This window comes from Corythoichthys intestinalis, chromosome 9, assembly GCF_030265065.1.
Source record: "Corythoichthys intestinalis isolate RoL2023-P3 chromosome 9, ASM3026506v1, whole genome shotgun sequence".
Classification (NCBI taxonomy): domain Eukaryota; kingdom Metazoa; phylum Chordata; class Actinopteri; order Syngnathiformes; family Syngnathidae; genus Corythoichthys; species Corythoichthys intestinalis.
Window position 1 is genome coordinate 50,948,450 of NC_080403.1, and position 21,277 is coordinate 50,969,726.

Genomic DNA, 21,277 nt, shown 5'->3' on the forward strand with positions numbered 1-21,277 from the left:
TGGAGAAGTTTAAAGCCGGATTTGGATACAATAAGATTTCCCAAGCTTTAAACATCTCAAGGAGCACTGTGCAAGCCATCATATTGAAATGGAAGGAGCATCAGACCACTGCAAATCTACCAAGACCTGGCCGTCCTTCCAAACTTTCTTCTCAGACAAGGAGAAAACTGATCAGAGATGCAGCCAAGAGGCCCATGATCACTCTGGATGAACTGCAGAGATCTACAGCTGAGGTGGGAGAGTCTATCCATAGGACAAGAATCAGTCCTACACTGCACAAATCTGGCCTTTATGGAAGAGTGGCAAGAAGAAAGCCATTTCTCAAAGATATCCATAAAAAGTCTCGTTTAAAGTTTACCACAAGCCACCTGGGAGACACACCAAACATGTGGAAGAAGGTGCTCTGGTCAGATGAAACCAAAATTGAACTTTTTGGCCACAATGCAAAACGATATGTTTGGCGTAAAAGCAACACAGCTCATCACCCTGAACACACCATCCCCACTGTCAAACATGGTGGCGGCAGCATCATGGTTTGGGCCTGCTTTTCTTCAGCAGGGACAGGGAAGATGGTTAACATTGACGGGAAGATGGATGCAGCCAAATACAGGAACATTCTGGAAGAAAACCTGTTGGTATCTGCACAAGACCTGAGACTGGGACGGAGATTTATCTTCCAACAGGACAATGATCCAAAACATAAAGCCAAATCTACAATGGAATGGTTCAAAAATAAACGTATCCAGGTGTTAGAATGGCCAAGTCAAAGTCCAGACCTGAATCCAATCGAGAATCTGTGGAAAGAGCTGAAGACTGCTGTTCACAAACACTCTCCACCCAACCTCACTGAGCTCGAGCTGTTTTGCAAGGAAGAATGGGCAAGAATGTCAGTCTCTCGATCTACAAAACTGATAGAAACATACCCCAAGCGACTTGCAGCTGTAATTGGAGCAAAAGGTGGCGCTACAAAGTATTAACGCAAGGGGGCCGAATAACATTGCAAGCCCCACTTATCAGTTTTTTATTTGTTAAAAAAGTTTAAATTATCCAATAAATTTTGTTCCACTTCACGATTGTGTCCCACTTGTTGTTGATTCTTGACAAAAAATTAAAATTTTATATCTTTATGTTTGAAGCCTGAAATGTGGCGAAAGGTTGCAAGATTCAAGGGGGCCGAATACTTTTACAAGGCACTGTACGTACATCCCTAAATGTCCAAATTGAGTACTGCTTGTCATTTTCATTGTCATAAAATGTCATGTGACTCGTTACATGAGTGCTGTCAGCATTGAAGAGGTGGGGGGTCAGCCTGTTAGTGCTCAGACCATACACCGCACTCTACATCAAGTTGGTGTGCATGGCTGTCACCCCAGGAGGAAGCCTTTTCTGAAGACGGTACACAAAAAATCCCGCCCGTCTCATCAGACCATAGGACATGGTTCCAGTAATCCATGTGCTTTTTGACATGTCATCAGCAAACTGTTTGCGGGCTTTCTTGTGTATTGTTATTATGTTATTAAATATCTGCAGAAATGCGAGGGGTGTACTCACTTTTGTGATACACTGTATAATCGCTAGTGACGTTGGCGTCTCATCAAGTGTAGGTCAACACCTGCGCACAATCCATCACGAATCCCCGATAACATCTAATTGTCAATAAGCATAACTGCTGTGCTAAGCTGTGACCAGCTCTTGTACAAAGGCAGAAGGCTAATACATTCACTTACAAGGCAACATGCATATTGGCCCTAAACCGATAATGAGAAACCGATGTCTATATAGTCCAAAATCATTTTAAAATGCTTTCAACGGCGACCCAATAAAATCCAACAACGCTAGTTTAAAGTGTCTGTTTTGCTTCTACTGGTGTCAGAAAATAGCCAAAATGACAAAAAGCAACTTGAATAGAAGTGTGCTGAATCCCTTCGGAGGACCCAGACGCAGCTGGTGGTGGCTTCAATATGACGACCGCACCTCTTCTTCTTGTCTTCTCTGCTTTCCCACACTCATTGAATACCACATACTGTCATTATGGTACACTATTTTTTTGCCGTTCGAACACAATGTATACATTAAACAAATTTTGAATTCAACATTCGTACTTCTTTAAAAAAACAACTTAATACTCATAGATATAGCAATATTAACAGTTTACACTTAGTAGACATTTGAACACAACACTGTGAAGCTAATAGATGTCCATGTAAATACAAAATGGACATCAGCCTGTGTGTTAAGCTGCGTCTCTAGGGATGCACTTATAAAGCGCTTGTCTCAGGGGGCTTGCTCAGGGAGTGCCCCTTTCCTTCAGTTCCCACACTTCCATCAATGCAAGTGTGTCTCATTCGGTAGACAGCAATAAACATGCAAGTGTGGATGCGTTAAAGGACAAACTTGTTTTTGCGAGTTGCTCGACTTGGAAGTTTTAGGTGACTCGTAGTTAGCAGTTTGGTTCTAAGATGAAGCATTTTGGTGATGAGCGCTATAAGCTGTGAGGAAAAGCTCCGTGCCACTTTCCCACACACGCTCCTTCAATGCTGCTGTCCATCAAGAACAAATACATGAATGGGGCTGATTGTGTTAGACACACACCCTTAGAGGATGACATCTGGAGGGAAAGCGCGCCGTAGGTCCATGACGGCAGCTGTTTCTCGAAGTGTGCCAAATCCCTTTGGAGTTAGCAGAAAAGTGCCCTCATGGTGGCGCTCTCTGTCATCATCGACATTCATATTTAGTCTGATCGACATTATTCATTCTTTGGCATGTTATTGTTTTTAACCTGTTGGGTGTATTAGTTTAAACTTAGATTTATTAAGTTTTATCCGGCAAATTTTGCACATAAACGTTGTTATGACGGTCTTATGAACTCACTGTCAAAGAAAGTGTTACCGTATTTTAAAATTAATTTTGCTCCATTTCAGAGGTTGCGCTAGACTTTTTCGTTGTCTGTCATTTTGACTGACAGGGTCATAAAAATCCGGCCATAATCGATTTTTACCCGTCACTTAAATTTTTTAAATGATAATAATGACATATTCAATAGCAGTGTTGGTCAAAAGCGGTGCGTTACTTACTCAACTCTGAATAAATTGAAGAAACTACCAGCCATGTTGTGTCTACTCTCTGCTCTGTTGATTTGTCATCCAAGACTCAAGCCTGAGTTATACTCCCGCGTTGCGGTGACGGCGTAGCGACTACGGCGTCATTCGACATTCGATAGTTCTGCGGTGAGGGAACGCGGTGCACTGTAATTCACCAACAAGCCACTAGAGGGATGTGGCGTTATGTTTGTACGGTTTTGGGGCATGCTTGTTTACTTCCGCTACTCGGAGAAAAAATAAACAATGCAAGATGGAACTCTTGAAAGTAAATATTCTGCTCATCAACACTGAATAAATATGGAACATACAAATGTTGACGGGCAGGCGACGCAGAAGACGGTTTCGAGGCGGTCTGGCCGACTTTTGATGCCGCACAGATAGGGTGGATAGAGCTAGCTGTGGCGGCTAGCTTCAAACTGGCGTCGAGCACTGCGTTCAAGGTCTGCAAAGCCCTCCAGCCTGATTTGTTTGCCGTGTCCTACAACCAGCCAGTGGGAAGCCATAGCAGATTTCTGGCGTCTAGGGAACTTCCCAAACTGCGTTGGGAGGCTTGATTTTAAGGTTATCATAAAAAGCAACGAGGCACTCTCAATCAGTGATGATGTATTGTGTGTGTGAACTGTCTGTTATTGAAAATTAAAGATCAAAACAACTCTTTTGACACCAAATCTGTGCTTTATTCTTCATATACTTGAAACATATGTACACAGTAAATGATGAAGTGCACCAACCAAAAATACGACATAAAGTGATAAAAAGTTGGCAGTTTTTGGCCGACTGGGTCACCGCTTCGTGTGGCCACTCGATTCCGACCACCCACGTCTCGGTGGTTCTTCCATTTATTTATTTTTTCGATCGCCGACCTTGCCATTTGGCAATCACAATAATAATTTCTTGACGAGACTTGCTCTTCGATGATACTCCCGTCGGCTTGGTCCATTTTTGCGTGTAGAAAACAATGTTTGATTCTATTGTACAATGGCAGTGTTTTCGCGGTAAACCGGAAACAACAGTCTGAGCGGACCAATCACAGTCCGTTTTCGCTACGTCATACGCGTCTACGCGACGCGAAGGTTACAAAAATCGAGAGGTGTGCGTCAGGCTACGGTGTAGGGTCGTAACTCGATTCTTCCTTGACGCCGTAGGTCTGACGCGGAAGTATAACTCAGGCTTCAGGGTGCGTTCAGGTTTGAGAATAGCGCATGTACTTCTGACTCCAAGCTGTTGGTCCCTGCTCATTCAATTAGCCTACGTTCATACTACAGGTCTTAATGCACAAATCCGATTTTTTTGTCATATCCGTTTTTTTGGCGTGCCCGTTACGACTGCTTTTGTCCATTGAGACCATTCAAGTATTACGCATGCGCTCTAATTCGCAGTCCGACACGCGCCGGTGCGCAGAAGCATCAAAACAAATGACAAGTCATCCGTCATTCCAGGGATATCATATTTTGCTTTTCAAAAGGAGGAGACAAATAACAGACATAAATAATCCCCGTTTAGGCTTATATTCACAGTTTATATGGATCGATAGCATGCACGCACTGTCCGTGCATGTCACACACACATACGGGCAGTTTTCCCCGACTCTCCAAGACGGGCTGCAGCCAGACCCCTCTCCCGACTCTCGGCCGTGTAGGAAATGTTGAAATATAGCTCACATAGAGCAGAGAGAAAACCGATCATTCTCATGCTTATCCTCAACCCATTTTTATTTTTTTATGACTGTTGTCAAGCCCGGCCCTTCCCAAAAGCCGTGTTCACTGCAAGCTAGGCGCTAATAACGCACAGCTGAAATCGGATTTGGGACACTGGACGGTACAGACAGCCGCGACAGTCTGGAAAAATGTGGCCCAGATCGGATTTGAACCACATACAAAAATGACCCAGATCGGATTTGAAATGCGACTTGTCCCGTTCAGACCGTCAAGTTAATGCCTGACTCGAGTCGGAAAAACACGAAGAAATTGGATTCGTGCATTGAGACCTAACGTAGCCTTAGACAATGCTCTCCAAAGCTTCCTAACGTTTCCGTGTTTGCTACACTTGAATGCTAGTTCGGACATTTTTCCGAGTAAGGCCAACGACGTCATGCATCAAGAGAGACAATAGCTAATTAATATGCTCACTCGCCATCCTGTGGTCTGGGGTGTGAATTGCAACCTGTCAAAATGACGGATGGACTTCAGTTTTTTCCGTCACCGTTTTAAAAAAACGGTCAACGACGGAAAATATTCGGTTAACGCGACCCCTGCTCTATTGTAAAATGACATGATTATTATTCCATCCATCCATCCATTATCTTCCGCTTAGTCCGGGGTCGGGTCGCGGGGGCAGCAGCTTTAGCAGGGAAGCCCAGACTTCCCTCTCCCCAGCCACTTCAGCCAGCTCCTCCGGCGGGATTCCAAGGCGTTCCCAGGCCAGCCGAGCGACATAGTCTCTCCAGCGTGTCCTGGGTCGACCCCGGGGCCTCCTACCGGTGGGACATGCCCGGAACACCTCTCCAGGGAGGCGTCCAGGAGGCATCCGAACCAAATGCCCGAGCCACCTCAACTGGCTCCTCTCAACGTGGAGGAGTAGCGGCTCGACACCAAGCCCCTCCCGGATGACCGAGCTTCTCACCCTATCTCTAAGGGAGAGCCCGGACACCGTGCGGAGGAAACTCATTTCGGCCGCTTGTATCCGGGATCTTGTTCTTTCGGTCACGACCCACAGCTCGTGACCATAGGTGAGGGTAGGAACGTAGATCGACCGGTAAATCGAGAGCTTCGCCTTTTGGCTCAGCTCCTTCTTCACCACAACGGACCGGTGCAGAGTCCGCATCACTGCAGACGCTGCACCGATCCGCCTGTCAATCTCCCGCTCCCTCCTACCCTCACTCGTGAACAAGACCCCAAGATACTTGAACTCCTCCACTTGGGGCAGGATCTCATCCCCGACCCGGAGAGGGCACTCCACCCTTTTCCGGCTGAGGACCATGGTCTCGGATTTGGAGGTGCTGATCTTCATCCCAACCGCTTCACACTCGGCCGCGAACCGCCCCAGTGAGAGTTGGAGGTCACGGCTTGATGAAGCCAACAGCACCACATCATCTGCAAAAAGCAGAGATGCAATGCTGAGGCCACCAAACCGGACACCCTCAATGCTTCGGCTGCGCCTAGAAATTCTGTCCATAAAAATTATGAACAGAATCGGTGACAAAGGGCAGCCTTGGCGGAGTCCAATCCTCACTGGGAACGAATTCGACTTACTGCCGGCAATGCGGACCAGACTCTGACACCGGTCGTACAGGGACCGAACAGCCCTTACCAGGGGGCTCGGTACCCCGTACTCCTGGAGCACCCTCCACAGGACTCCCCTAGGCACACGGTCGAACGCCTTCTCCAAATCCACAAAACACATGTGGACTGGTTGGGCGAACTCCCATGCACCCTCGAGGACCCTGCCGAGGGTGTAGAGCTGGTCCACTGTTCCACGGCCGTGACGAAAACCACACTGCTCCTCCTGAATCCGAGATTCGACTTCCCGACGGACCCTCCTCTCCAGCACCCCTGAATAGACTTTACCGGGGAGGCTGAGGAGTGTGATCCCTCTATAACTGGAACACACCCTCCGGTCCCCCTTTTTAAAAAGGGGGACCACCACCCCGGTCTGCCAATCCAGAGACACTGTCCCCGATGTCCACGCAATGTTGTAGAGGCGTGTCAGCCATGACAGCCCCACAACATCCAGAGCCTTTAGGAACTCCGGGCGGATCTCATCTACCCCTGGGGCCTTGCCACCGAGGAGCTTACCAACCGCCTCAGTGACTTCAACCCCAGAGATCGAAGAGCCCACCTCAGAGTCCCCAGACTCTGCTCCCTCAAAGGAAGGCGTGTCGGTGGAATTGAGGAGGGCTTCGAAGTATTCTCCCCACCTACTCACGACGTCCCGAGTCGAGGTCAGCAGTACACCATCTTCACTATACACAGTGTTAATGGTGCACTGCTTTCCTCTCCTCAGACGCCGGATGGTGGACCAGAATTTCCTCGAAGCTGTCCGGAAGTCGTTTTCCATGGCCTCGCCGAACTCCTCCCATGTCCGAGTTTTTGCCTCGGCGACCGCCGAAGCCGCAGTCCGCTTGGCCAGCCGGTACCTGTCAGCTGCCTCCGGAGTCCCACAGGCCAAAAAGGCCTGATAGGCCTCCTTCTTCAGCTTGACGGCATCCCTTACCGCTGGTGTCCACCAGCGGGTTCGGGGATTGCCGCCACGACAGGCACCAACCACCTTACGGCCACAGCTCCGATCGGCCGCCTCAACAATGGAGGTGCGGAACATGGCCCACTCGGACTCAATGTCCCTCACCTCCCCCGGGACAAGGGAGAAGTTCTGCCGGAGGTGGGTGTTGAAACTCTTTCTGACAGGGGATTCTGCCAGACGTTCCCAGCAGACCCTCACAATACGTTTGGGCCTGCCAGGTCTGGCCAGCAACTTCCCCCACCATCGGAGCCAACACACCACCAGGTGGTGATCAGTTGACAGCTCCGCCCCTTTCTTCACCCGAGTGTCCAAAACATGTGGCCGCAAGTCCGATGACACGATTACAAAGTCGATCATTGAACTGCGGCCTAGGGTGTCCTGGTGCCAAGTGCACATGTGGACACCCCTATGTTTGAACATGGTGTTCGTTATGGACAAACCGTGACGAGCACAGAAGTCCAATAACAGAACACCACTCGGGTTCTGATCGGGGGGGCCGTTCCTCCTAATCACGCCCCTCCAGGTCTCACTGTCATTGCCCACGTGAGCGTTGAAGTCCCCCAGTAGAACGAGGGAGTTCCCAGAGGGGGCGCTCTCCAGCACACCCTCCAAGGACTCCAAAAAGGGTGGGTATTCTGAGCTGCTGTTCGGTGCATAAGCGCAAACAACAGTCAGAACCCGTCCCCCCACCCGAAGGCGGAGGGAGGCTACCCTCTCGTCCACGGGGGTAAACCCCAACGTACAGGCACCAAGCCGGGGGGCAATAAGTATGCCCACACCTGCTCGGCGCCTCTCACCGTGGGCAACTCCAGAATGGAAGAGAGTCCAACCCCTCTCGAGAGGATTGGTACCAGAACCCAAGCTGTGTGTGGAGGAGAGTCCGACTATATCTAGTCGGAACTTCTCTGCCTCACCCGCCAGCTCAGGCTCCTTCCCTGCCAGAGAGGTGACATTCCATGTCCCAAGAGTTAGCTTCTGCAGCTGGGGGTTGGACCGCCAAGGCCCCCGCCTTTGGCTGCCGCCCAACGCTCTACGCACCCGACCCCTTTGGCCCCTCCCACAGGTGGTGAGCCCATGGGAAGGGGAACCCATGTTGCCTTTTCGGGCTGTGCCCGGCCGGGCCCCATGGGGACAGGCCCGGCCACCAGACGCTTGCCTTCGAGCCCCACCTCCTGGCCTGGCTCCAGAGGGGGGCCCCGGTAACCCGCGTCCGGGCAAGGGAAACTGGAGTTCATTTCTTTTTCTCATCATAAGGGGTCAGTTTGAGCCATGCTTAGTCTGGCCCCTCACCTAGGACCTGTTTGCCATGGGTGACCCTGCCAGGGGCTTAAAGCCCCAGACAACATAGCTCCTAGGATCATTGGGACACGCAAACCCCTCCACCACGATAAGGTGATGACTCACGGAGGAGATGATTATTATTATTTGGTTTAAATGACTACTTTTATTGTCATACACTCAAATCATACGGGTGACCCAAACAATATTATGTTTTCCATAAAACCACAAGGTTTTACAAAGTACTGTAGTTTAAATGTTCTGTTTTTTAAAAACTCTTAAATCATTCACTGTTATTGATAGTGAGAGACATCAAATTAGTGCTGCAATGATTAATCGATTTACTCGTGATTTTTCTTTTGTTCAAAAAGGCACAAAAATTGAAACGTTCAACATATTTAATTTAAAAATATTATTAAAACAATAAATTAAAGCCGACATTCCGCCATATTTGCTGTTTTTAATGTTTAGTAGCACCGCTGCACACGCCTAATGTGACGTGTACGAGTGCTGACGTTAACAGCGCGGTCTCGCACCGCAGGAGCCTTTAAAATGCATGCCGAGGAAGCCCCCCTTAATCCCCCGCAATCGGATTCTTCCACATTGGAGGCAGGATTCAAAATTTTTCGTCTTTGCCGACACCATATGCACGTGAAGCGAGTCCGCAACTCAGTCATTGCGTCTTTGTGTCGCAGAGTCGCCATGTAAACTGCCCCTAAGTGAACCCTCTGCCTAAGAAAACTTAAAGAGCAATTGAAACCAATTTTTACTAAACTATTTAAGTCAGGTGTGTGCCCATTTACTGATGAGTGGTTTAAAGCTGCCCTGCCCACTATGAAACACACACCTGGTAAAAATTGTCTTGATGAGAAGCATTGTCCGATGTGCATCATAGCTCGGTCAAAAGAGCTGTCTGAAGACCTCCGATCAAGGATTGTTGATTTGTTTAAAGCTGGGAAAGGGTACAAAACCATCTCTAAAAGTCTGGATGTTCATCAATTGACAGTCAGAGAAGTTGTTTACAAATGGAGAGAGTATGGCTCTGTTGCTTCTCTCCCAAGAAGTGGCCACCCACCAAAGATGACGCCAAGAGTTCAGCGCAGAATACTCAGAGAGGTGAAAAAGAACCCTTGAGTGTCTGCTTAAGACTTACAGAAATCACTGGCACAGTCCAATATCTCTGTGCACACATGAACTATATGTAAAACTATGGCCAAGAATAGTGTTCATGGGTGGACTCCACGGAGGAAGCCACTTTCTAAAAAAAAAAATCGTTGCTCGTTTAATGTTTGCGAAAAGGCACCTGGACACTCAGGGGAAGTTTTGGCAAAATATTTTGTGGACAGATGAAACCAAAGTGGAATTGTATGGGAGTAACACACAACGTCATGTGTGGAGGGAAAATGGAACAGCTCACCAACATCCTCATCCCCACCGTAAAGCATAGTGGAGGGAGCATGATGATTTGGGGCTGTTTTGCTACCTCAGGGCCTTGACAACTTGCAATGATTAATGAAAGAATGAATTCAAAGGTTTATCAGGATGTTTTGCAGGAAAACATGAGGCAGTCTGTCAGACAGTTGAAGCTAAAAAGAGGATGAATGCTGCAACAAGACAGTGATCCAAAACACAGAAGTAAAACTTCAGAATGGCTTCAGAAGAACAAAATACACATTCTGGAGTGGCCAAGTCAAATCCAGACTTGAAGCCCATTGAGATACCGTGGTTTGACCTAAGGACAGCGATTCATGCCAGACATCCCAGGAATCTGACTGAACTACAGCAGTTTTGTTGAGATGAATGGGCCAAGATTAGTCCTGATCGATGTGCCAGACTGATCTGCAGCTACAGGAAGCATCTGGTTGAAGGTATTGCTGCCAAATATGGGCCACAAAATTAGAGCTGGGAATCTTTGGGCACCTAACGATTCGATTACGATTACGATTCAGATGGTCCGATTCGATTCTAAAACGATTATTGATGCACCCCCCCCCCTTTTTTTTTTTTTTTTTTTTTTAATATTTTGTACATTTGTTCCAAAATTGTTCAAAAATACTCTCAGGCTAAACCAAACTACTATTTCAGTATCAAGTTAACATATAGCAGTAAACAAATATACAAAAATAACAGTAAATAAAAAACTCCAGTCCCCATTCTGTATCAGCAGCTTTAAACTACATTCAATTAATTTAATGTTGTGAATCAACCGTTAAAGTTGTTAAAATTGCTCCCGTTAATCCATAATTTCCCTTTTGTCAACTTTCGACATGTGAAAGTTTTAAAACTATTTTAAAGATAGATTCAAGTCAATATTTTACCGATTTAGGAGTATTTTAGATAAAAAGTTAATTAGGTTTGCTTGGAAGGTTCGCTACAACAGCCTTGCAGAGAAGTGTACTGCTTTAAGATGGCGGCCGTTTACTACGTTTGCATCTAGCTTTTTGTAGATGTGCTGCAAACGCTACCGCTACCGTAGTGCATCTAGTCTTATATAAATGATATCTACCGTAACATTATGTGGATGACGTACTTTTGTAGCAGCTTCAGGTATGTTGTTGTGTTTTTTTATCTCGTGGCATGAGTTGAGCTAGAGCCGTGAGTTGAGCATTGGCATTACCCGAGGGGCCGGGTAATGAGAAGCATGATGTTTAGCTACTCTAGCTCCGTTGCTCATTGACCGCGCTGCGCGCTGAGTGTGTTGTACTTCCGCTTTACTTGGCATATTTCAATAATCGGAATTTGGATGTTTGTGAATCGTTCTCGAATCTTCCACGGCCGAATCGCGAATAATCTAAGAATCGGAAATTTTGCACACCTCTACACAAAATGTTAAATTTGAAAGTTCACATACTTATTTTCCCCTTTCTGTCATTGTTTGCATATTAATCTCATTAAAATATGAAAACCTATAAATGTTTGGGTGGTTTTAGTTAAAGCAGAGACTGTTTTTTCACCTGTGTAATTTTGACAAAGATCCAATCACATTTGATGGTTATTTTATGCAGAAATGTGAAAAAATCCAAAAGGTTCAGACACTTTTCATACAACTAACTGTAAATGCTCTAAACAAGTTGAGTCCGGTTACGATGTCATTGTGCCGTCTCACGGACACACATCTGCCTCTGCGGGTCAAAGGTGAACATCTCTCATCCCTCTGAGAGAGGCTCTCCTCTGCTTTCCCACACTAGCAAACAATACAAGTGTGTCAGCACATTAAATACACCCTTCATTAACCAAGACACAGGACGGCATCCTGTCATCTGGTCTAATTGGTCTTTACGACAGTGTTGTATAATGTGTAATAAGAGTAGTCGAGTGTTGGTTTGAAGAAACCAGATGACACAAAGTTAGAGAGTGACGTCTTGTGTTTATTGACACGAGAAACAAAACGTGATGATGCATCACAACAACAACTTGTAGATGTCTACAAGACACATGGCACTCACAGAGAGTGGAGGATAACTTTACAAACATGTATATAGCAACACATAGGTGTTTTTATATGAAATTACTGCAAAAAATTGCAGAAAAACAATTGACCTTAAAACAGATCAACTAAGTCATAATATTGACATCACATAGTCATGAAGAAAAGCAAATTCAGCCACAAACAGCATTTTTCATTATCGACTGTCCACAAATTGAACATTTAAGTGGATTTTTTCCACAATAAAACTTGATAATAATGCATCAATAATGCATGCTCATCATCGTAATAGATCTTGAAACAGATCTGAGTGGAAAAAAATCCTATAATTTCATTTCATGTACATTTGCAAAAAATTCCAAAAGGGACTTACAATGTTAAATCATCAAAATGATCTTAATACAAGTATTTAAAAACATCAAACGTCATCCTAACCGATGAGAAAAAAAAAACAATGGAATTCATGCAACATGCATGACACTATACAGTAAATATAAAAGATTACTGTTATTTTCTTGCGAAAATATCCATCTGTAATCCAAAATCATGAATTTGATTAATAAAACTTCAAAATATTTTGATCAGTGTGATCCAGCAAGTAACATTATCATATAAAAATATATGAAACTGCTTCACAACACAATAATAAAGACTGCCAAAAGCAATCAGGCTATAATAAAAGCATGTATGACAAAATAATATTACTGTTATGCTGTTGTTTTCATAGGAAACGACAGCAAAAAAAAAAAAAAGATCAATATGACCAATAACACTATCATATGAAAACATATGAAAAATCTTGACCAAAAAAAAAATATATATTCATAATGATTGCCAAAGCAATCATACTGCTCATACAACATGTATTGCAAATTAATGCCGTTACTTCCATGTACTTCCATTGGAAGTGAATCAACAAAACAAAAACGTGCCCAATAGGACCAATAACATGACAAATTAACATAATTTGTCATCGTTTTCATACATAAAAAATATGAAAAGTGCGTCATTGCAAATGCAATGAGATGCGATTCATGCATCACGCATGACAAATCCACGCCAAGTTCACTTGAAAGAGTCGTCGTGTCTACCACGGCCTCCAGGGGGCGCTCTTGACCGAGTTCTCCTTCTTCCTGACGCTACTGAGAGGAATCATCTTCTTCTCACAGGACGCTCCAAAGTGCATCCCTGCTCCAGAGCTTGCTCGGAGTCTCCTGAGGACGCAAACAGTCATCTCCAGAACGTCGGCCTTCTCCATCTTGGAGTCTGGCTGTTGCTGGAGGAACTCTGAAGCCAGGAGAGACTTCAGCTGTTCGATGCAGCTGTTGATCCGCTCGCGACGGAGCTTCTCCACCAGAGGTTTTCGGATCTGTAACAGCAATAAATTAGGGTGAGTACACTTGTTGAGTGGTGAAGACATGATGATTAAGATGATGAGGATCATGATGAACATACCTTGTGAGTGAGAGTCTGCTGAGAGTCTTGCAGAGAGATTGTAGGTGCCATGGCTGTGCCTGATGTGAGCTCTCCTGGCTTGACGCCTCCTATTTATAGTCACACATCTCCATATCAATGCGGGCCTCGGCACTTTCTCACACTAGCGGCCAATCAGAGAGCAGCAAGGAGGACAATAGTTCCATCTCAGGGGAGCAGCTGGACTAATGTGTGTGTTTGTGAGGGTGGAGTGGGAGTCTGGTGGGAACGTGGTGACCCTTTTTAGAGCACATCTGCTGCAATCAATGAATTTGACCCGGCACACGCCATTATGGTTGTTGGGGGGGGGGGGGGGGGGGGTTTATCCATTAATGACATCAAATGGTGGGAACGCATTCCTGTATCTTCACCCTTATGTAAATCCTACATAAATATAGTTAATGTTCTTCTGATATTATTAAAGCAGTGGTTCTTAACCTTGCTAAAGATACCGAACCCCATGAGTTTTACACGTGCATTATCCAAACCCTTTGGAATTAAAAATCTTTTTTTTTTTTTTTTCAAATACAGAATCAATACATAACCTAAATGAATTTCCATTCAAATTCCTTCTCATTTAGACAGCAGGCCAAAATGTATGTTTTTTTTTTTGTTTTTTTTTTGTTGTTTTTTTTGCATCGCTCACAGCCTGCATCATCATCAGACCACAAAACCAAGACTGGCCCAATGCGCATATCTTAGAATTTTTCATTCAAATTTGGAGGAATATATCTTATATTGTTCAAGATTAAACTTGCTTAGTTGCATTAACCTTGACCGTGCAGTTGCTGTCATGGTTACATCTCAAGATTCTCAACCCAAAAAAATACCACATGCCAAAATCTATTTTGGCACATAGCAAAAAAAAATGCCACATGGCAAAACCAATTTTGCCACATACCAAAAAAATACCACATTGCAAAATCAATTTTGCCACACGGCAAAAAAAAAAATGTCGCATGACAAAAAAAGGCCACATGCCGAAATACATTTTGCCACATACCAAAAAAATGCCTTATGCCAAAATACATTTTGCCACATGGCAAAATCAATTTTGCTACAGACCCAAAAAAATATCTCATCCCCAAAAAATGACACATGCCAAAATCCATTTTGGCACATGGCAGAAGAAATGCCACATGGCAAAACCACTTTTGCCACATACCAAAAAAAATACCACATTGCAAAAAAAAAAAATAAATAAAATGTCGCAAAAAAGCCATATGCCAAAATCCATTTTGCCACATACCAAAAAAATGCCATGTGCCAAAATACATTTTGCCACATGGCAAAATCAATTTTGCCACATACCCAAAAAAATATCTCATCCCCAAAAAATGACACATGCCAAAATCCATTTTGGCACATTGCAAAACCAATTTTGCCACATACAAAAAATACCACATTGCAAAATCAATTTTGCCACACACCGCAAAAAAAAAAAAAAAAATGTCGCATGACAAAAAAATTCTTGGTAGGAGCATATCAATAACCTTTTGGGCTACAAATTATTGCGATATATCACCATTTCGATTCATTGTCACCTACTGGTGACCTCGTCTAAGTATCTTTGAGCAATGTACTGGACCCCACATTGCTCCTGATGCTGCATCATCAGTAGGTAAATGAGGATATATAGTAGAGGCGTGCGAAATTTCCGATTCTTAGATTATTCGCGATTCGGCCGTGGAAGATTCGAGAATGATTCACAAATATCCAAATTCCGATTATTGAATTATACCTGGTAAAGAGGAAGTAAAACACAGCACGGTCTTTGGGACGCAATAAGGAACGGACCGAGAGTAAATATCATGGTCAACTCATGCTGCTAGATAAAAAAAAAAAAACAATCATACCTGACTGCGGCTGACAGCCGCTACAAACAACGCCCAGTTGCTAGTTGCTACAAACATACGGCTACAGTAGATATCATATATATGTATAACTAGATGCAAAATGCAGATGACGTCGGTGTTAGAACTTGTATTATTGAACAGAGATGCGAAATGACAGACTTTCCGGCGTAAGTGAACAGCCGCCATCTTAAAGCAGTACACCTCTCTAGAGGGCTCTGTTGTAGCGAACCTAATTAACTTTTTATCTAAAATACTCCTAAAGCGGCAGAATCTTGTCTTGAATCGATCTTTAAATGATGAAATAGTTTTAAAACTTTGACAAAAGTAGACAGAAGGGAAATCATGGAATAACAGGAGTATTTTAACAACTGTAACAGTTGATTCACAACATTAAATTAATTGAATGTAGTTTAAAGCTGCTGATACAGAATGGGGACTGGAGTTTTTTATTTACTGTTATTTTCGTATATTTGTTTACTGTTATATGTTAACTTGATACTGAACTAGTAGATTGGTTTAGCCTGAGAGGATTTTTTAACAATTTTGGAACTAATGTACAAAACATGAAAAAAAAAAAAAAAAAGGGAGGGGGGGTTGCATCAATAATCGTTTTATAATTGAATCGGGGCCTCTGAATCGTAATCGAATCGTTAGGTACCCAAAGATTCCCAGCTCTAAATTTATAGTGTCAAAAAGTTCCTTGAAAGTGTTTGGTCCATCATGTATTGAATGTAAGTTGCTGCTAACTATTAGTTCATCATTTTTACTTGTTGCCTATGAAGAACGTCGATGGGAACCGATTGTGTGCACGAAGGTCAAAGTTGACCACCACACGGCTAACGCCCCCAGTTAGCTTACAGCGTGAAGGGGGGTATGAATGTGCTGCATAATGAGACACACTTGTATTGTTGCCGTGTGGGAAAGCAGAGCAGAGACTCTCTCAGAGCGGCGGCTGAGGGATCATTGAAGCTGACCTTTGACTTAAGGTCATGTGACATTCGGGATCAAACGTGAAGACTTTTTAATGCAGAATTGTTCACAATAGTGTGTCAAATAGGGATTTTTTAGCACACATTATAGAGAAATTATATTGTATGATCAAGTTTTTTTTTTTAGACTGCTCTTATCATTGAAAAATCTTGATAAATTAAGTAAAATTGCTGTGCGCTCCTAAATGTTGATGATCATGGAGAGCGCTACCAGAATTCCAAAGGGATTTGGCACACTTCAGGAAACAGCTGCCAACGTGGGCCAATGGCGCACTTTCCCTCCAGATGGTTGCTGATGTCATCCTCTGTACTCGAGTGTTGGTGCATAACACAATTCGAATCACACGTGGGAAAGCAGTGACCCTCAGAGAGCGCATCAATGGCTTTAACCTGGCACACGCCATAATGATTCTAGGGCGGGGGTGGCGTTTGGAATGTGGACACAGACCCAAAAAAAATAAAAATCCTTATGCCAGATTGTTAAAAAAAAAAAATGTCATCAGCATTAGCATTACATGGCATCTAGTACTTGTGTAATGACTAAAATACTGTTAGCTATTTCAATATGTCAAGATTCAAAATGTCTACCAATACTCTAAACAGACATTTGAATGCAATTTAATTACCTAATGTTTAAATAGTAATAATGATGTAGTTACAGTTGAATGATTTAATTTGAATGTATCACTATTATGTATGTACTGTATCAATATTGATAATAGTGGACATTTAGCTCTTTCAGTGCCATTGATGATGATCCTACTGTGAATTTCAATTTAGTTTGTCACTAGTAGATGTACAATCTATTTGAACTGGGAGAACCGATAGCGAAGCTCTTTCAAGCAGGCAGACATTGACTTGAAAAAAACATTGAAATACAACTCCATATACTAGGGATGTCTCTGGTCTCATCACATGATCGGAAATTGGGCCCGATCACGTCATTTTTAGAAGATAGAAATCGGGTGAAAAAAAACGTGGTTTTAAAATGTATTCATTTGATTTTATTTTGAAGTGTTAACTCATTGGCTGCCATTGCCATTGTCCAATATTGGATTAGATGTCTATCGCCGTCAACGCTAGTGAACATGATCATTCAATGCCAGTCTTCCCAGTTCAAATAAAATTAACGATGATCGCTGTCAATATCAGTGAATGAGTTAAAGTCTATGAGCAACAAGAAAATCCAGTGGGGAAATCGATTAGGGATGTGCACGATCCGATCACATCATTTTTAGAAGATCAGAATCAGGTGAAAAAGATTGAATTTCTAAGATTCATTTTTTATTTAATGGTTAAGAAGCAACAAAACAAGATGTGCAAGGATATCGTCAATAGAAACAGAAATAATATGGGCTTTGTTCTATGCAACATTTTAAAGGGAACCTCGGACTAAAAGACTTGTAGGCTCTAATAAGCTACAATTGTTCTCTTTTACTAAAATATGTTATTAGAAACACATGTATTATTGCCATTGGTTTAAAAATATAATATTTTGTACATGTTTTGAACTACGGAGAGCGCCATGTTTTACACGCGCAATGCATGCTTGGGCTGATGATGCGGTTGGACTGTACTGGGAGAATAGCTGTGCTAGCTAGCAAGCGAAGTTAGTATGACGACTGGCATAATTTTGTTACATTCTGCTGCTGGTCAGATTAATTTGTTACAGAGCTGTGGGATGAGTTCCCAACGTCGTACCTGCATCCAATTCCAGCTCATCCGCAGTGTCTTTAAACCGATCCTAGGCGGCTTGCCGAGATATTGACTTACTGCTATTTGACAGTTTGTTAATCCCTTTGTTGCTAGTTGCATCATTTCCCAGTTTTTTTTTTAAGTTTGTCTGCCTTTCACAGCAATTTTCCCTCGTTTTTTTTTTTTCTTTTTTTTTTTTTTAATCCCACTGGAGAAGTTCATTTAATTGCTTTTGCTGCTCGTTTTGTGAAATATCAAAAGTGGTGTCCTGCTCTTCACTTTTCTGCTCAGGTTTAAATTGAACGGGCAGAACCGACGACATGTTTATGTAGCTGGCGAGTGACACTGTGGAAGTACAGCAGCACTGCCCAGTGACGTCACCGCCCAGAGTGCATTGCATAGTCAACAACAATGGCGACCTACTAGTTAAAAGAATTCTTCAAATTTTATAAAAATGAAAACATTAAGAGGGGTTTGAATATCAAATTATTATAAGTCATCATACTAACGTTTATCTTTTATGAACATAGATACATATCTACAAGTCTTTCTGTCTGTGGTTCCCTTTAAGATTGGACTTGGTTGGAAGGAGATCGTCTTTTTACGATTTTTGAATGGCTACAAAACAACAAAATAATCAACATGAATGATAAAGTATAATTTTGAACACAATTTTAAGACTGGCAACACTTAGTAGTGTAATGACACACTGTGGTGCTAAAAGATATTCATGTAAATACAAAATGGACATCATTGTGTGCGTTAAGCCGTTTCTCGAGGGATAAAGCTTTTGTCCTTTGGGGCTTCCTCAGGGAGTGTACCCCTCCTTCAGTTCCCACACTTCCAATAATCCAAGTGTGTCTCATTGGGTGGACACCAATAAACATGCAAGTGTAGATATATTGAAGGTCAAACTTGTATTTCAGAGCTGGTCAACTTGTAGTTTTAGGTAACTTTTAGTTGACCATTCTGGTTGTAAGATGCAGTAGTTTGATGATGACTACTATGAGCTGTGAGGAGAAGCGTCGTGCCACTTTCCCACACACGCTCCTTCAATGCTGCTGTCCATCAAGGACAAAGACATGAATGGGCCCAAAGGGGCTGATTGTGTTACACGCACACCCACGGAGGCTGACATCTGGAGGGAAAGCGCGCCATTGGCCCACGACGGCAGCTGTTTCCTGAAGTGTGCCAAATCCCTTTGGAGTTTAGACAGTAGTGACCTGCTGGTGGCGCTCTTCATAATCGTCAACATTGGGATCAAAACAGTATTGCAATGTGTATATACACGTTTTTACTCACTTCATGTAGGTTTTCTAATCCTGCCAGACTAAAAAACTTAAACTCATGGCAAGACATTGACAAGTCATCTTTCAGTTTAGCCAATGGCAGCCACTCAGTTAACGTTCTAAATAGGGAAAAACATTCTGGTGTGCGCATTTTTTGCATTAAAAAGTGTTCAAGTTTGATCTCGATTGTGTGATCACATGACCTTAGGTTAAAGGTCAGTTTCAATAGTCCCTCAGCCTCTCTGAGAGAGACTCTGCCCGGCTTTCCCACAGCGCAACAATACAAGTGTGTCTCATTATGCAGCGCATTCCATGGCCCCTTTCACGCCGCCAGCTTACGTTTGGCGCGTGGTGGCCAACTTTGACCTCCGTGCGCGCAAGCGTTCCCACCGATGTGCTTCACGGGCAACAAGTGAAGATATTGAACTAATATTTTTTAGCATCTTGCTTTACATACTTTTTCATCACTGATAAACTTAACTGATATTGACTTAACACCAGGGGTCGCGTTAACCGAATATTTTCCGTCGTTGACCGTTTTTTTAAAACGGTGACAGAAAAAACTGAAGTCCATCTGTCATTTTGACAGGTTGCAATTCACACCCCAGACCACAGGGTGGCGAGTGAGCATATTAATTAGCTATTGTCTCTCTTGATGCATGACGCCGTTGGCCTTACTCGGAAAAACTTCAAGGCAACCGAGTGTCCGAAGTTTCTTCAAAAAGCCCCAAAACAACGATGGTGTTGATAAAAGAGGTGAAAAAAGAGGGACTGATGCAGTGGAGGATGAAGGATGACAACGAATCAGGTGACTCGCCGGTTCACTCCTCACTGCGGCGAGCAGTTGAAAACGCCGCCAATTACCAAGAAGGGCAGAATTGGTAACACGGTGAAAGCGGCATAAAGCCAAAAAAGCGGACCAGACTAGCCAGAGCCTGAAATTATTTCAAGGAAAATATGGAGCGTGCCACCACTGTGTGTACTCTGTTTGCTAAGCTGAGCTCGCATACCACGGTAGCACGTCGGCTATGAACGAACACTTGAAGGTGTATTTCGGAAGACAACAGGAAACAACAAGCTAGCGGATTGTAAGTCCATACAACTTTCAAACAATTTTTAAAAAATGTAAGTTTCCTTTATGTGCGTCGTATCAATGTGCATTTTTATTTAATAATAATAATAATATAATAATATATATATAATGGAATTATATAATATTTTATTATCATTAAATGTATTAAGATCATGGAAGGTCACACTTGGGGGGCGGGGGGGATATATATATATCCTGTATATACATAATGTAATAAAAATATATATGGAAACACAGCACTGGCCTGCTTACTGTAATCCATGACTGCACTAATGTTAGTTACTTTATATTATAAAGTATTATTGTATTATTGTGTACATACATATAGTGACTGCATCAAGATATAGTCATTTTAAAAATTTAAGTGACAGGTAAAAATAGATTATGACCGGATTTTTATGACCCTGTCAGTCAAAATGACAGACAACGGAAAAGTCTAGCGCAACCTCTGCTTAACACTACTACTGTAATTAAGGCAAATTATGTCACTTAACTCCATTTATGTCCAGCTCTCCAGATCTATTTAAAAGTAAGGTAATTTGCCGGATGACACAAAATTACATCCCTCATAAGCATTCATTAATGCTCATGGCAGTGTCATGTCATGGTCTTATGACAGTTTTATTGTGCCACTGTCAAATAAAGTGTTACAGAATACCAGAGCTAGCGATTAATGAAACAACTGGAAGAGTAACTGAAGAAATAACTAACACAGAAAATGAACTTTGATTATTATTTACATCTGTAGCGCTGCAATGCATGCTAGGAGGCATGTTGGACGACAACAGTGTTGACAGCAGGAGGCAGCAGAGGTTGAGTGGCAGCAGAGGTTAACTG

General features: G+C 43.2%; 2 protein-coding genes across 2 annotated transcripts in view; one reads left to right on the forward strand and one right to left on the reverse strand.

Moving 5' to 3' along the window:
- Positions 1-21,277, forward strand: part of LOC130921299 (uncharacterized) — a 209,289-nt gene that overhangs the window by 37,638 nt on the left and 150,374 nt on the right. The gene's annotated exons all lie outside the window — the stretch shown is intronic.
- On the reverse strand, positions 12,880-13,489 carry LOC130922089 (transcription factor HES-5-like). The gene has a single exon (XM_057846604.1). It carries the CDS (start codon positions 13,487-13,489, stop codon positions 13,133-13,135), a length of 357 nt encoding a protein of 118 aa, XP_057702587.1. The 3' UTR covers positions 12,880-13,132.